This window comes from Rhineura floridana, chromosome 1 (genome assembly GCF_030035675.1).
Source record: "Rhineura floridana isolate rRhiFlo1 chromosome 1, rRhiFlo1.hap2, whole genome shotgun sequence".
NCBI classification, from domain to species: Eukaryota; Metazoa; Chordata; class Lepidosauria; order Squamata; family Rhineuridae; genus Rhineura; species Rhineura floridana.
In genome coordinates, this window is record NC_084480.1 from 78,909,137 (window position 1) to 78,926,364 (window position 17,228).

Below are 17,228 nucleotides of genomic sequence, written 5' to 3' on the forward strand. Positions count from 1 at the left end.
TGGCAGAGGGAGGAGGGAGGAACTTACCCTCTGTGGAGCGAAGCCGAAACAGAGGACATGCCAGAGATAGGGTCGCCTAGCAACGGGGAGCCTGAGAGCCTTGAAGTTTTAGAATCCCCCCCAGACATTCCCAGGCCCTCCCTTCTCCGCAGCTCAGAGCAAGAGGGAGGGCTGATCACAGCAGAAAGGCGGCGAGATGGTTTACCCTCAGCCCCTTCTTTATCACCCATAGGGGAATCGGACACTTCAGAAGAGGAGGAGGTGATGCCTCCCCCCTCACCACGCACACGCAGACGGTTGAAAAGACAGGAGAGAAGGGGGGGAAGGCGGGCAGTACCTGAGGGGGAGTTAAGGAGGAGCAAAAGGTTGCGTGCCCGTTTAGCCCCTTCTTAAAGAACAGGCGGGAAGCAGCCCCTTGCTCTGTCAACTTTCTCCCAATGTCGCAGGACCTGTATCCCTGTATTGCTTCATGAGAAAGCGCAGTCTTTGTTGGACATTACTCTAATAAAACACGAATTAACTACAACCTCTGGTCTGGTTCCTGAGTCGCATCCTGGGCCTGACAGCTTGACAGAGCCACCTAAATCACCCTCAACGCTCTCTTCACTTGGCTGGGACAAGATGTCAAAGGGAGCAGCGGGGGGGACGAACCCCACTTCTGAGACGGAAGAAGTGAAACTCTTGAGGACTAAGGTAGCTGAATTGCAGACGGATGTCCAAGCCCTGCTAGCAGCAGTCAAGGCGCTGAAGACGGATAATCAAACCTTGAAGGCCACAATAGACCAGATGCAAACAGCCCCTCCAGCTGCCGCAGTAAAGGTTCCCATTGGATTGCCCCCAAAATACGCGGGACAAAGTGATCAGCTGGCAACTTTCGTGGCTCAATGTGAGTTATATCTGGATGTCAGGCACATGGAGTTTCCAGACGATGGGGCTAAAGTGGCCTTCGTGATTAGCCTCCTGGAGGGAGAAACTGCAAAATGGGTGACTCCGTATCTCGTGAGAAAAGATACTGTCTTAAGAAGGTACAGAGGATTTATACAGGAGATGACCGAGATGTTCCAAGACCCGCAAAGAGCTGAAACAGTAGCGCGGCAACTAGGCGCTCTGAAGCAAGCTAAAGGGACTGTTTCCGAGTACACTAACGCTTTTAAAATTCTGTCCCAGGAAACTGGTTACAATGACGCCGCCCTGATGTTTATGTACCGGAGTGGATTAAATGCTGAAATCCTGGATGAGTTGGCCAGGACCTCCCCCCCCGCTGACCTACCAGGGCTCATCCCGCTATGCCTACAGATAGATCACCGGATGGAAGGAAGGCGCCTGGAAAGGAAGCAGGAGGTCCCGAGATACTCAGCCTCGGCATCTCGCAGCAAGACCCTTCCCTCTGCAGGAATGGCAGGTAATGCAACTGAGGGACAGGGAGGGGCTAGTCCAAGACTGTCGGAAGAAGAAAAGGAAAGACGCCGCCGAGAACGTTTATGCTTTTATTGTTCAAAGCCGGGCCACGTGGCCAGAGACTGTGGACTAAAAGGGGGGAAAGCTGAGCCGTCGGGAAACTAGAACACCCAGTCCACGTGCAGGCCGGTGGACTGGCGGCAGCGTTGTGTAAAGGCCCCCCAATGATCCAACCTCCCTCAAAGGGGGTGTTGGTCTTGCCTATTCGGATTACAACTTCCAGAGGAGTGGTGTTTAATTCCACTGCCTTAATTGACAGTGGAGCCTCCACAAATTTTATTGATGTAAAGTTAGTCAAGCATCATGGAATTTCCCGGTGGAAACTGAACGCTCCCCTAGCTGTGGAGACTATCGATGGGAGACCCCTGAAGTCAGGAGGGGTGACACAAGCCACGGAGGAAGTGAAACTTCAAATCCCCGGGCACGAAGAGTTCATTTCGCTATACGTGTCAGATCTCTCGAACTTTGAGGTGATTCTGGGAATGCCCTGGCTAGCAAAGCATGAACCCACAATAAGTTGGAAGGAGGCGGTGGTGTGGTTCACCTCACAGTATTGCCAGGAGAACTGTCAACCTGAAGGAATCAAGAACACCTTAGCAGGGGCAGTGCAAGAGATCGAGCAAGTGCCCCTGCCACCAAAGTATGAAGAATTCAAAGATGTGTTTGATGAAAAGGAGGCAGAGACTTTACCCCCCCACCGCCCTTACGACTGTGCGATTGATCTAGTGCCAGGAGCCAGCATTCCATCAGGGAGAATCTACTCTCTCACAGAGATTGAGAGGGAGGCCCTGAAGGAATTGCTGGATAAAAACCTGAGACGAGGATTCATACGCCCCTCACAATCCCCTGCCGGAGCGCCACTATTGTTTGTGAAAAAGAAGGGGGGGGACTCAGACCCTGTAACGACTATCGCGCATTGAACCAGATCACCATCCCCAACAGCTACCCGCTGCCCCTGATCTCAGAGTTGTTGGACCGACTGCGCTCTGCAAAAATCTTCACGAAGTTGGATTTGAGAGGAGCGTACAATCTGATCAGGATGAAGCAGGGAGATGAATGGAAAACAGGGTTCTTGACCGCTTACGGACAGTATGAATACCTGGTCATGCCGTTCGGACTTTGTGGAAGTCCAGGAATTTTTCAAAAATTCATGAACGACGTGTTTAGAGACTTGTTGGACACATATGTAATCTGTTACTTAGATGATATCCTGGTGTTCTCAAAGAACCAGGAAGACCACGACCAGCATGTGAAGACGGTGTTGCAGAGACTGAGAGAAAATCACCTGTATGCTAAATTAGAGAAATGTGGATTTGACCTCAAGTCTCTAGACTTCCTTGGATATCGAATCTCAGCGGAAGGCGTGGAGATGGACCCAGGGAAAGTAAGCTGTATATTGGACTGGGGCCAACCTGTCACCAAAAAGGATGTACAACGGTTTTTGGGGTTTGCCAATTATTACAGAAAGTTCATTCCAGGGTTTTCCAAATTGACAGCTCCTCTGACTGACTGTTTAAGGGGAAAGAAGAAGTTTCAATGGACAGAGAATGCCACCCAGGCCTTTGAGGAGCTGAAGAGAAGGTTCGCTTCCGAGCCCATTCTGCACTTTGCTGACCCGACCCGCCCTTTCATCGTGGAAGCAGATGCTTCAGATTTTGCTATCGGGGGGGTCCTTCTGCAATTAGACCAAGAAGGAAAGGAGCTGCACCCCTGTGCGTACTTCTCTCGGAAGTTAAAGCCTGCAGAGAAGAATTACACAGTTTGGGAGAAGGAGCTGCTGGCCATCAAGGACTCTTTTGAAAACTGGAGACAATACCTAGAGGGGGCCCCTCATCAGATCGAAGTGCGCTCCGACCACAAGAACCTGGAAAGCCTCCAAACTGCCAGAAAGCTGAACCAGAGACAAATAAGATGGTCCCAGTTCTTCACCAGGTTTAACTTCAAGATCACTTACCAAGCCCAAGCCAAAAACCAGAGAGCTGATGCCTTATCCAGACAGCCACAGTACAAAGAAAGTGAATCCGAGGACCAGCCTCAGTACGTGATCCCGCCAGAGAAATTAATGTTGGGATCATGCCAGTCTTCGTGGGAAGAGGAACTCAAAAAGGCACAAGAAGAAGATGCAGACGTACTAAAATATGGGCAGGAGACGGGACAAAGTCAAGACTCAGAAGTAACCTTTCACTGGAGGAATGGACTATTATGGTTCAAAACAGCCAGATATGTGCCAGAAGGAGAATTAAGGCTCAGAATCCTACGCCAGTGCCATGATTCCATCACAGCGGGACACTTTGGGATTTACAAGACCATTCAGAACGTGGCCAAGGACTTCTGGTGGCCTAAAATGCGTAGGGATATTGAAAGCTATGTAAAGTCCTGTTCTGTCTGTCTGCGGACAAAAACACAAACAGGAAAACCAGCAGGACTGTTACAACCGCTACCTGTCCCACATGAACCCTGGAAGGATCTCTCCATGGATTTTATAACTGATCTACCCAAATCCCAAGGAATGACAGCCGTTTTAGTCGTGGTAGATCTACTCACCAAAATGGCGCATTTCCTCCCTTGTGCAGGGGCCTTAGAGGCTAAGGAAATGGCCAAGTTATTCATCAAAGAAGTCTACCAACTGCATGGGTTGCCAAACAGTGTAGTCTCAGACCGAGGAACTCAGTTCACAGCCAAATTTTGGAGAGCAATGTGGAAACAGTTGCAGACGGAATTAAAACTCTCCTCCGCCCATCACCCCCAGACAGATGGGCAAACGGAACGCTTGAACGCCGTTTTGGAAAGATATTTAAGAAGTTATGTGTCCTATCAACAGACTGACTGGGTATCATATTTGCATTTTGCAGAGTTCGCCTACAACAATTCTCTACACTCCAGCACTCAACAAACCCCATTCTTCGCGAATTATGGATTCCATCCTAAAGTCTTTCCAAGCAGCTCAGAAGGAATGCTGGTACCGGCAGCTGAGGACTTCCTAAAAGAATTGCAAGCGGCGCAACAAACACTGAAACAGCAGTTAAACGAAGCCAAAACAGAGTACAAGCGAGTTGCTGACCTGCACAGGAAGGAGGGCCCCCCCCTTCAACCAGGAGACCAGGTATGGCTGTCCACCCGTTTCCTCCAGATGCCGGGCAAATGTAGAAAATTACAAGACAAAAGGGTGGGTCCTTTTGAAATAGAAACTCAAATTAATCCCGTGGCGTACCGGCTGAAGCTACCTGACACGTTTAAAATACATCCTGTGTTTCATCGATCCCTCCTGACGAAAGCTGCCCCTCCCAGTGAGCTGCGGCCGGAGGAGCCTCCTGGGTCCCCACTCCTGATAAATGAGCAGCTTGAGTTTGAAGTTGAGGAGATCTTAGATTCCAGGATCAGATGCCACAAGCTGCAGTATTTGATTCACTGGAAGGGCTATGGAGTGGCTGACAGATCATGGGAAAATGCAGATGATGTGCATGCTCCAGAGTTAGTAAAACTTTTCCATCAACGTTTTCCTCACCGCCCCAAGACAGACAGGGGGAGGGGGGCACAGCTTGAGAAGGGGGATGGTGTCGGGAGGATGAGCTGGGCTCCTGGGGGGTTGTCAGAAGAGGATTCAAATGGCTGGCAGAGGGAGGAGGGAGGAACTTACCCTCTGTGGAGCAAAGCCGAAACAGAGGACATGCCAGAGATAGGGTCGCCTAGCAACGGGGAGCCTGAGAGCCTTGAAGTTTTAGAATCCCCCCCAGACATTCCCAGGCCCTCCCTTCTCCGCAGCTCAGAGCAAGAGGGAGGGCTGATCACAGCAGAAAGGCGGCGAGATGGTTTACCCTCAGCCCCTTCTTTATCACCCATAGGGGAATCGGACACTTCAGAAGAGGAGGAGGTGATGCCTCCCCCCTCACCACGCACACGCAGACGGTTGAAAAGACAGGAGAGAAGGGGGGGAAGGCGGGCAGTACCTGAGGGGGAGTTAAGGAGGAGCAAAAGGTTGCGCGCCCGTTTAGCCCCTTCTTAAAGAACAGGCGGGAAGCAGCCCCTTGCTCTGTCAACTTTCTCCCAATGTCGCAGGACCTGTATCCCTGTATTGCTTCATGAGAAAGCGCAGTCTTTGTTGGACATTACTCTAATAAAACACGAATTAACTACAACCTCTGGTCTGGTTCCTGAGTCGCATCCTGGGCCTGACAGCTTGTCATTGGAAACTGAGCACGGGGCAGGCGCAGACCAGGGACGGAGCTACAGTAAAACGTCAGCAGTACTCTTTTGCCTTCAACCACTAGGTGGAGCTAGTTACCCATCTGATATCATCTTTGACATGCACAGAGAAGACCGATTTCACGGTAAGACCAAATGTCTCTTTCACGTATCCTGGTCCCAAGCTGTATAGGGCTTTGTATACCAAAGCTAGAACCTTGAACTTGGCCCTGTAGGAAATGGATAGCCAGTGCAATTCTTTCAGTAGCGGGGTGACATGTTGGTGATACTCTGCCCCAATGAGCAGTCTCACCACTGCATTTTGCACCAGCTGCAGCTTCCAGACCAACCTCAAGGGCAGCCCCATATAGAGCGCATTACAGTAATCCAGCCTGGAGATTACCAGTGCGTGCACAACAGTGGTCAGGCTATCCCGGTCCAGAAACGGCCACAGCTGTCTTACTAGCTGAAGCTAGTAAAAGGCATTCCTAGCCACTGAAGTTATCTGGGCCTCTAGCAACAAAGATGGATCTAGGATCACCCCCCAGACTACTCTTTCTGAGGGAGTACAACCCCATCCAAAGCAGGCAACTGACCAGTTATCTAAACTCAGGAACCACCAACCTGCAGCACCTCCATCTTGCTAGGATTCAGACTCAGTTTACTGGCTCTCATCCAGCCTACTGCCGAGTCCAGGCAGCGGTCCAGAGTTTGCACAGCCTCTCCCAATTCAGATGTTACAGAAAAATAGAGCTGGGTATCATCAGACCTGTGGCGAATGTTCCGTTCCTGGGCAAGGTTCTGGAACGGGTGGTGGCCGGCCAGCTCCAGGGGCTCTTGGATGACACTGATTATCTCGATCCGTTTCAATCCGGTTTTAGGCCTGGGTTTGGTACCGAAACAGCCTTGGTCGCCCTGTATGATGACCTTTGTAGGGAGAGGGACAGGGGGAGTGTAACCCTGTTGATTCTCCTCGATCTCTCAGCTGCTTTTGATACCATCGACCTTGGTATCCTTCTGGGAAGGCTCACGGAGTTGGGAGTTGGGGGTAGTGCTTGGCACTGGCTCCGCTCCTACTTGGTGGGTCTTCAACAAAAGATAGTGCTTGGGGAACACTGCTTGACACCCTGGACTCTCCATTGTGGAGTCCCACAGGGATCGGTACTGTCCCCCATGCTTTTTAACATCTATATGAAGCTGCTGGGTGCGGTCATCAGGAGTTTTGGAGTGCGTTGTCACCAGTACGCTGATGACACGCAACTTTATTTCTCCTTTTCATCTTCCTCAGGTGAGGCTGTTAACGTACTAAACCGTTGCCTGGCCGCGATAATGGATTGGATGGGAGCTAACAGACTGAAGCTTAATCCAGACAAGACCAAGACGCTGTTAGTGAGTGCCTTCTCTGCCCAGATGGTGGATGTTCACCCTGTTCTGGACGGGGTTACACTCCCCTTGAAAGAACAGGTTCGTAGCTTGGGAGTTCTTTTCGACTCTTCCCTGTCTTTTGAGGCTCAGGTAGCCTCAGTGGCACGGAATGCTTTTTACCATCTTCGATTGGTAGCCCAGCTACGTCCCTATCTGGACAGTGACAACCTCGCCTCAGTCGTTCATGCTCTGGTAACTTCTAGATTGGACTACTGCAATGCGCTCTACGTTGGGCTGCCCTTGAAGACAGTTCGGAAACTACAGTTAGTCCAGAATGCAGTGGCCAGATTGTTGACGCGGACCAGAAGGTCCGCTCATATAACACCTGTTCTGGCCCGTCTGCACTGGCTTCCTATTTGTTTCCGGGCTAAATTCAAAGTGCTGGTTTTGACCTATAAAGCCTTACACGGCATGGGACTGCAATACCTGGTGGAGCGCCTCTCCCAATATGAAACTACCCATACACTGCGCTCAACATCTAAGGCCCTCCTCCGAGTACCATCCCATCGAGAAGCTCGGAGGGTTGTGACTAGAAATAGGGCCTTTTCAGTTGTGGCCCCCGAACTGTGGAATGGTCTTCCCGATGAGGTGCGCCTGGCGCCGACGCTGCAATCTTTTCGGCGCCAGGTAAAAACCTTTTTATATTCCCAGGCATTTTAATGTGTACTATTAATATTTATTGTTGTATTTTGCTGCTATTTTGATTATTTTTGTTTGATTCCATTGTATTATTATATTTATATATTCTCTGATTGTTTTATTATTATGTACACCGCCCAGAGAGCCCTTGGGCTTAGGGCGGTATATAAATTAAATTAAATAAAAATAAATAAATAAATGGTACCCTGCAGCACCCGACAGCACAACTGCCAGAGGGCCGAAAGACAACCACACAATGCTATTATCTGAAAACGACCCTGGAGATAGGATCGGAACCACTGTAAAACAGTGCCTCCGATACCCATCTCACCAAGTTGGCCCAGAAGGATCCCATGGTCAATGGTATCAAAAGCCTCTGAGAGATCAAGTAAGAGTAACAGGGTCGCACTCCCCCTGTCCTCCCAATAAAGGTCACCCATCAGGGTGACCAAGGCCGATTCAGTCCCATAACCAGGCCTGAACCCAAATTTGAGGAGGAGAGTGTGGGTATGTGCAGGGAGAGGAGGGGGAAATTCTGTTGTGCAAGCATACATCCTTGTGCTGACAGGAAAAGTTAGTGCTACATTGGATGCATTCCTTGTGTTCACATGCTCCTATTTTAATCCATCTTTTTGTGTCTGAGGAAAACAATACTAGATGCAGTATTCTAGATTTTGCCTATTGCTACAAAGGTACCAATACTTACCTAGGTATGTTTTCTTAGAAAAAAGTCCCACTGTACTCAAGAATTTACTTCCTAAGAAGTGTGTTTATGATTGTAGCCTTAGCTGCCTAACGCATATATTGAACTACATTTGTCACTTTTATAGCTGTACTACATAGATGCTTCATAGTCCATCTTGTAATTTACTAGTACCACAAAGTATTTTTCCTACTCAGTTCTTTCAGCTGATTAATTATTCTGAAATAATAAAATGTACGCCTTTAATAAATTTGGCAACAGTTTCATTCCATTTCTATTACTCCAGTTTGTGAGATCAATTAATTGTACTTTAAATTCCTAATCATTCTTTGTATTACCTCCAAATTTAGTCATTTGCAGATTTCTCCACAGTGCAGTGTAGGTCCCTAATTAAAACTGAATAAAACTGGTTACTTCTCCATAATTAATTTTTTTCATCAAAGCATTTTTTCTCTTTAACCCATTGTTCGGCTAATTTCAAAATGTATGCATTAATATTCATATTTTCCAATTAGTGCACAATGGAACATTCTTCCCCCTCCTCCCCCCATCTCTTAAATCCATTAAATGTGTTCTGTGGTTTTCCCCAACCCTCCGAAGCAGATTTGGAGTGTGTGGGGGGGGGGAAGGAGGAAATCCCATTGTACTAGCTAGCATTAATCTTAACACTAGTGCAATTATTTAATTGAATAGTGCCTATTTTACTGCTTCTTATGTAGTACTGTAATTAATGTGTTGCTGAAGTTGAAGTAGAATAGATCTACACTTCCTTTCTTTGAAAAACCACTCACCTCCTCTGAAATGATACTTAATTGTATGCTACCTTTCTTCCATGATCCAACTCCAAGGTTTAGTGTGCTAGGGTTCCCAGGTCGTCTCCTGTATAGGCACCACCCCAGATACATCTTTGCTTAGAGGTAACAAGTTTTCCTGTGCATTCAGACCATTCCCTTGAATATTTGAATTAATCTGGCATTATCTGGTGCCTTACATCCCATATGCTTTTTTAAACTGCTTTTATTACAAGGCCTTTGCTGCTACTGTTGCTAAGGTAACGGGTCTGTAATTGCATTTTTCTTTTACTCCCCTTTTTGTATATCACTTTGATACTTGGCATTCACCATTCTCTAGGCATCATGTACAATATACGTGATAAATAATGGCTGCATTTAGATGTAACACGGAACCATAGTTCAGTGCTAAGTAAATGAGCTTCTGGCTTGTGGATTTCTCACTCCTCCACCAGCAGGAATTTTTGAAGCATCCCCTTCCATTTTCAACAAATAATATGTGGTCGTTTCTTTTAACTATGGTTTCTCAGAACAAGCTGATGTCAAGGCCTGGTTTATTATTCTGGCTTGTTTAGGTAAACCATAGCTAAAACTAATTGCAGTTCCCAGTTCAGACTAAACAACAAAATACAGTTAATTGAAAATGGAAGCTGTAGGATATAACAGTACTTATTGGAAACAATGAGCTTCTTAAACCTGATTTTCTCGTATTTAACTTGATGGGTATTAGGTTGCACACTTTTCTGAGACATTACTGCAAAACATCAGCAGGTAGACTGTTGAGAAATCTGTCCAAATAATGAGCTGTTATCAAGCCAATGCTTGTTTTCCTTTAACATTTTAAGTACAAAATCCAGTGGAGATGCATATTGATTGTTTACAGCAATTTTTGAAAACATTTCTATGTTTGTTTCAATTAGGTCTGCCTAGAGAAATTAAATGATATTCAACTGGCTCTTATAATAGCAAGACTTTATGAGCCAGAGTTTGAAATATCTGGGACTTACAAATCAATTCTACAGAAGAGAATTCTTGGAAGTAGACCTCATTCTAAAGAGAGCCCATCAAGCACACATGCTGATCCTTTTCTTCGGAGTATGGCTTATTGGATTTTGGAGGATTATGGCCATGCTCTTGATACTCTTATAAGCCAACCCATTTTGGATGAGGAAGGTAAGCTAAGGCACTTTAAATATATTCTTTATTAGAAATACATATCAAGAAGCAGTCCTCTGTATATCAATAAGAGATAATAAAGAATTGCTATGCTGCTTCAGACTGATAGCACAGATGGACATTACTATCCACAAGAGTGGCTGTATATTATAGCCAGCATGGATTTTTCACATTCTGCAAAGTTAAATTGAAAATACCCCCATGCCGTTCTGAGGCTTCCCATAAGCTAATTTCAAAACAAAACCTTACAAAACATATAGTTCTGAATTCAGCAAAGCTTGCTTAACAACCCTCTAAATTTTCATGGTGATACACAAAACAGAGTTCAAAGTGTAAAACGGAAAAAAATCCACTTTTTTCTGTCACTGGTCTCATAATTTGTTGAAAGAAATTAAAAATCACCCATGTCCACAGAGTCACTGTAATCCTGTTACTGACCTTGCCCCATACGCTGACCTTCATCTTCTGAGGTTTAAAAGTTACAAAAAAATTAATTTAAGAAATATAACATTGAAGTCTATTATAGCGTCAGGCATGCTCATTAAGAACCAACCATCAGTGTTCTAAAAGCCAGACTCACAGCTATTTGACTTGGCTGATCAAGAGGCCACACTCATACCAGACCTTTATTTCACTTCAGACAGTCATGGCTTCCCCCAAAGAATCCTGGAAAGTGTAGTTTGTGAAGGGTGCTAAGACTTGATAGAAGGCTTCTGTTCCCCTTACAGAGCTCCACTGGCCAAATTGGTTCAACAGTCAGCCCCTCTTCTGGGGATTGTAGGTCTGTGAGGGCAATAGGGTGTCTGTGGATGTGGCCAGGGACAGCTTTGGTTTGAATTTGGGTGGGAAGCTACATGTGTCTGCTGTAGAATAAAAAGGTGGGGCAAACCCTGAAAAACAATGATATTGTTAATATATTCCTTTTGGAAAAGAAAGGGGCTTTACCTCTACTCAGTGCCTACCGACCCAATCTCCTTCCCCTCCCCTTCTCTCTCCCTGCCCCTCCTCCAGGTCAATTTCACCTATTCTAAGCATGATTGTACAGGAGTAAATCCCACTGAATTCAAAAAGTATACAAATGATCAAACCTGCTCTCTCCTTCTCCCTCCTATCCCCTCCCACCCCTCCCCCTTCTCAGTTTCACTTATCCTAAGCATGATTGCACGGGAGTAAATTCCATTGAAGTCAGTAAGCATGCAAATGATCATCAGACTTGCCTTTCCCCTCCCCTCCTCCTCTCTTCTCCCCTCTCTGCCTCCCTCCTTCCCTCTCCCCTCCTCCTTCCTTATTTCTCCCCTCCCCTCTTACTACTTCGTCCTCCCCTGCCCACTCTATCTCTCTCTCCCTCTTCTCCTTCCCCATGGTCAGTTCCACCTATGTTAAGAATGATTGCAGAGGAGTAAATCCCATTGAACTCAGTAAGCATGCAAATGATAAATCCATTCTCAGCAAACTTGCACAGGATCCCATTTCCTACCTCCCAGATTAAAAAGCAGAAATATTCACTAATCGGCAAAAAACCTTGTGGTTTAAGAAAACCTGATCTCCTTTCTGAGATATTGTACTGCCCTACAAATTTGTCAAAATGCAAACCCAATTTGGGTTGATCTTTCACAGTCTAATCCACTTCCTGTGTAGTTTGGAAGAATTTGATAACATGTGCCTCTGAGCATATTGTGAGTGGTGGCAGCATCTGCAATCAGGACTACATCCAGAGGCACATTTTACCAAATTCTTCCAAGCTCCACACAAAATGGATTGGACTGTTGAAGACCAACCCGAATTGGGTTTGCATTTTAACATATTTGTAGGGCAGTACAATATCTCAGAGGAGGTCTCCAGCTCCCCTGGTGCATTGACTATAGCTGCCTAATTTCCCTGCTTTTTATAATGTGATAGAAATATCTGTTGGCTATAGGTACATTCTTAAACCGCAAGGCTTTTTTGCCTATTAGTGAATTTATAATAATGAATTTTCAACTAGATAAGACATACACAAGATGAGGAGGGTGATCAATATCTATCCCTGAATGTTCACATCCAGTATCTGATAATGTCCTGAAAAGTAAAACTTTCAATCTCTTAAGGTGATTGTTTCTTCAATATTGTACATAGGATAAAATTAGAAATGCTCCTTTTCTCATTTTGTCCATATTCTGTTCATGTTCCCTTTATGGAGATAAATGGATTCTCTCTTCACTGGAATAAGTGGGAAACAGTACTGATTTGACACTGGAATGATTATTCTTGAACCTATGCTTATATTGTACTCATTGTTTCTCTCCGAGTTCTGACGTATGGTGTATCCACAGGTATTAGGTTAGCTTAGTCACAGAACACATACTTTATGTGCAAAAGGTCAAAGGTTCAGTCTCTGGCATCTCAATGTATGGGTGGGAAAGACTACTGTCTGAAATGCTGAGAGCCACTGCCAATTACAGTGGCTCTGTTCAGTTGGCTCTGTTCGGATGTAACTGTTAACCATGGTTTTTCATAGGAATGAGCTGTAAAGAGTCTTTGAATGGTGCACTCCCCCCTCTGGTGTGGCTGGGAGTAGTAATTTAGAAACTTCTCTTCCATTTTAAATGAATTCCAATTAATCATTATGTCTACACCTGGACAAACTGTGTTTATCATTAACCACTGTTTATGAAGCTGGCTTGTTCTATCCGACCATAGTTAAGATTAACCATGATTGAAAGTTTGGGCGCAATGCTAAATGGTAGTCAGTCAAATTCAGAAACAAAAATGTCAGATCTCCTAATGGTTACACAGGAAGATGAGTACAAGGCTCATGCACATATCTATAAACCATTGTTTATAATTATGTTTGAAACAGCATTGAGGTACAGTATATGAACCCACAGTGTGACTCTTTTTTAAGGCAGATTCCTATGTTTTGAATATAAAATCTGGGTAGTCTGTCTTGATGTACATTGTCAATGTAGTGTTATGGCACTATTACATATAATTGGATCATTCAGGGATTTATTGTATTAGAACTAGAACAAATTCTTAACGATAGTTTCTGGTATGATGTCTTTACAGATGAAGGAAATGTGTCAAGCTGTAATCCTTCAGTGTTCAATTTTTATAATTACCTAAGGACACATCCTCTCTTGTTGAGACGTCATTTTGGGTCTTCTGATTTATCTTCCACAAGGATTTGTGTAACAGGAGAAAATGGACTGGCAGATGAAATCAATTTAAGGGAAAGAAGATTATTTTTTACTACTGCTTATGCTCACTTAAAAGCTGGCTGTCCCATGTTGGCTTTAGAAGTGTTAACGAAGATGCCCAAAGTGGTCAAAAAGTTGAAGACTTTAGGAAGGGCATCTAGTATAATGGATACTAGTAAAGGATGTTCACCCTCTTCTCCAATACTGGTAGAATCAAAAGATGACAAATCTTTCAGCATTGACTGGTCACAACCAGTCGTAAATGGTTTAGAATCGTCTTCAGATGGGTCATCAGACAAACACTCAAATTCTGCACTTTCATTTGACTGGAGTCAACCAACTACGGTCTTTCAGGATGAGCCTTTTGAGTTGAAGTGGGACAGTGACAAAGATGAGGAAAGTGAAGATTCTTGTCTTATAATGAAACCTTTACAGAAGATAGTGAGTGAGAAACCAAATGAAGTTAGTTCTAGCTACACAGAAACTTACAGCTCAGGTACTGAAAATGATGTTTTAACATCATCAGAAGACATCATTTCTGCACAGCTGAAATTTCGGGCATGCTTGAAGATACTTACAATGGAGCTTCGTACGTTATCCACTGGCTATGAAGTAGATGGTGGAAAATTGAGATACCAGTTGTACCATTGGCTTGAAAGAGAAGTTGTAGCTCTTCAAAAAACCTGTGACTATAGCGTTGAAACAGAAGATGCTCAACCAGGAATTAGCCCAATAATGGATGAAGCTTCATTAAGTGAAATGACAACTGAAGAATTGTCAGACGCACAACAAAATGCACAGCAGCGAGAGAATTTTCAGAGAAGACAGTGGCTTGTAAAATATCAATCACTTTTGCGTATGTTTCTAAGTTACTGTATCCTCCATGGATCTCATGGTGGAGGCTTGGCATCTGTACGTATGGAATTGATTTTACTGCTACAAGAATCTCAGCAGGTATGCAGTTTCTCCTTATTGTGTAGACCTAGTATTAAAATATGAATAATTAAGGGGAAAAGGTATATTACTGATAAAATATAATTATATAGTCTATATTACTTAGTTAATTTATTTCTGGTTCAGTTTATAAAAATGTAACCTGCATAATTTCCTCTTCAAACAACACACATTTAAATAGTCTCTCATCCATACAAATTTCTAATTTATCACATCTAGTATTCCTGACAGTTCTTTTAGGAAAATGATGGTTGTGGTTTGACATGCTGAAGCTCACCAAAATGTAACTGGGCTTGTGCTTTATGTGAGGTCTATCCACACTAATAATTTTCATTGCTCCAATGTCCTGCTCACTTGCACGCCACATGACACAGTAATCAACTCATTCTCCAGTGGGCAGTAGGACACCCTCAAGTGGGTTATACATTTCTCCTATTGTTTGAGGTAGGACTCATTTTTCTGTTTGTTACACTTTGCTAGTTTTGACAATGTAGACAAAGCAACACCTTATTCTAGCTCTGTACTGGGGTTAGTGTCTTCAGCTCACTGAACTAGTTCAGCAAACTTTCTGCCCCATCTTCACCTTCCCTTTGGTGTGTGTACGTGTGTAATGTGGAGCAAGAATTTTGTCCTCCACTTTTTGACCTCCATCAGTGACATTAGGTGATTAGCTTTTGGGGGCAACAAACTTTTCAGTGTGCCATCTACATAGCAGCAAAGCTGAAATAACTTTAAAGGTTTTCTGTATAATAATGCACCTGTGTTGCTGCATTTAGAATAAGGTAAAATTTATATCTGTATAAAAATATATTCTCTTGGATTAGCATAATGTTTGTAAAGTATTCCTCTCCTCCCCCAAATCCATCATCATCTTGCATATCACATCTGTGCCCAGATACTACATTATTAAAATCCTGGATTTAGTGCTTTCCAATGCTGTCATGTAAATATATGGATCAGAGGCACTGATCCTCATGTTCTTAACGCAGGCTGACTTCAGAAGTACCATTAAATCACACATTGCGTCCATGCATATGGACTGAACCATAAAATCATCCTGTGGGGAAAAATCCTGTGATTTCCAGAGGATCTATTATGATTCTCCTCCCTATTTATTCCTCTCCTCTCTCATTCTCCTTCCTGAATAAAACTGCTACAGCATAATTCTGTACATGTCCATTGACAAGTCAGTTCCTTTGCTTTCAATTGGACTTACTCCCAAGTATATGGATTGCAGCCTAAAAGAGTGATACGGAGGACTGCTTTACCAAAAACAAATTAGCAACCCCGTGGTAGAAGATGATACAGAAGAAGGGAAAGGTGTGCTTGAGATATGGCAGTGGGATTGTCATAGGAGAGGAAAGGAAGATCATATTAATATTAAATGCAAGAAGGAACTCCAGCTGTTCCCATACTGTGGCAGAGGAAAGTAAGGCAGCTGGAAAAGTGATGTAGCTCCAAAGGGAGTAGCCAAGGCAGTCACAGCAGAGCTGCATAATCAAGATACATTAACTGTTAAAGAGAGATGAACCACTGAAAGATACTTCAACAAAACCACTCCCAAAATACTCTTATGCAGATAACCATAGGCACATGTGTGCATGCATTTATACAAGAGAGAAAAGGATGTGCCATGGAACAGCCCCCATGACTGTGAAATTACTACCCCCTTAATGCTGTTCCTCCCTCTTTATTCATTGCTATGTGGCACAGACTTGCAGAAGAGAAACTTAATTCAGGTCTATATTCATTGCTATGTGGACACAAACTAACAACTTAGCTTAACACAATTACCAGTGTTGTGATGCCTCAAGCTAAATAGGAGTCAGGTTGAGACAGAAATTTCTACAATCAGATCTAGAGCAAGAGCTCTCCAGCTCAGGTCCCAGTAGGCATTTGTTGAAACTGGGGGTTGAATTGGAACTCTGAGTACAGCAGATGAAAGCTTTAGTGATCAGATAAGGATCATAAATTAGCCTGGCCAATTCAGAAACCTCATGCTCAGTGCCAGTCACAGGATCAGTGTTTCAAGAGGGCAGGTAGTTTGCCAGACCACACCACAGCTTTTACAGTAATGTTACTTGTTCAAGTCTTGGATTCTTGTTTTCTTCTGCCTTTGGGAAATTCTTGAGAGGGAAGAGACAGGTTTTATCACTTCAAGTTTGAATATGTATCATTAGTAGAAATTCTGTAAGAAGGAAACAATGACAGTTACTAACCTTTGTAATTATATACAGAAGTTCAGCTATCAAAAATGCTTTCTGTTATTTCCTCTCACCCTCTGCTATAAAGGAACTATCGGTTCACTTGCCTACTAATACTGTATCTGATCAGAGTTCAATACCACTTCTGTTTGCCTGTACTGCAAGTGCCAAAACTGTGGTGGCCAATCCGTTACTGCATCTTAGTAACCTGACACATGACATATTACATGCTATAGTAAACCTTCATTCGCCACCCCATCCAGATGTACAGAATAATAAGGCAAGTATTATAAGAAGTATAACAAGTTGTCATAATTTTGTGGTCTTTGAATAAATTTTCTAAAAGATTGAAAAGTTATATTTTGCACGTTTTATTTGCCACAAAATTCTGCCGTTTGAACTATTTTAATTAAGACCATGTTAGTGCATGTATGTAAATTGGGGAAACAGTTTTGCTCAATTTGAAATAAATGTTGGCATATAATGTCATGTGACACATTGTGTTTGACTTGGTAAA

At 44.1% G+C, this 17,228-nt stretch overlaps 1 protein-coding gene across 4 annotated transcripts in view; it reads left to right on the forward strand.

The window, feature by feature from the left end:
• DMXL1 (Dmx like 1) overlaps window positions 1-17,228 on the forward strand; it is a 144,252-nt gene that overhangs the window by 68,790 nt on the left and 58,234 nt on the right. For all 4 annotated transcript variants that reach the window (XM_061624653.1, XM_061624628.1, XM_061624644.1 and 1 more), the window contains exons 23-25: window positions 10,119-10,371; window positions 13,423-14,507; window positions 16,800-16,991. In XM_061624653.1, the coding sequence (XP_061480637.1) occupies window positions 10,119-10,371; window positions 13,423-14,507; window positions 16,800-16,991 (1,530 nt within the window). The remainder of the gene's footprint in view (window positions 1-10,118; window positions 10,372-13,422; window positions 14,508-16,799; window positions 16,992-17,228) is intronic.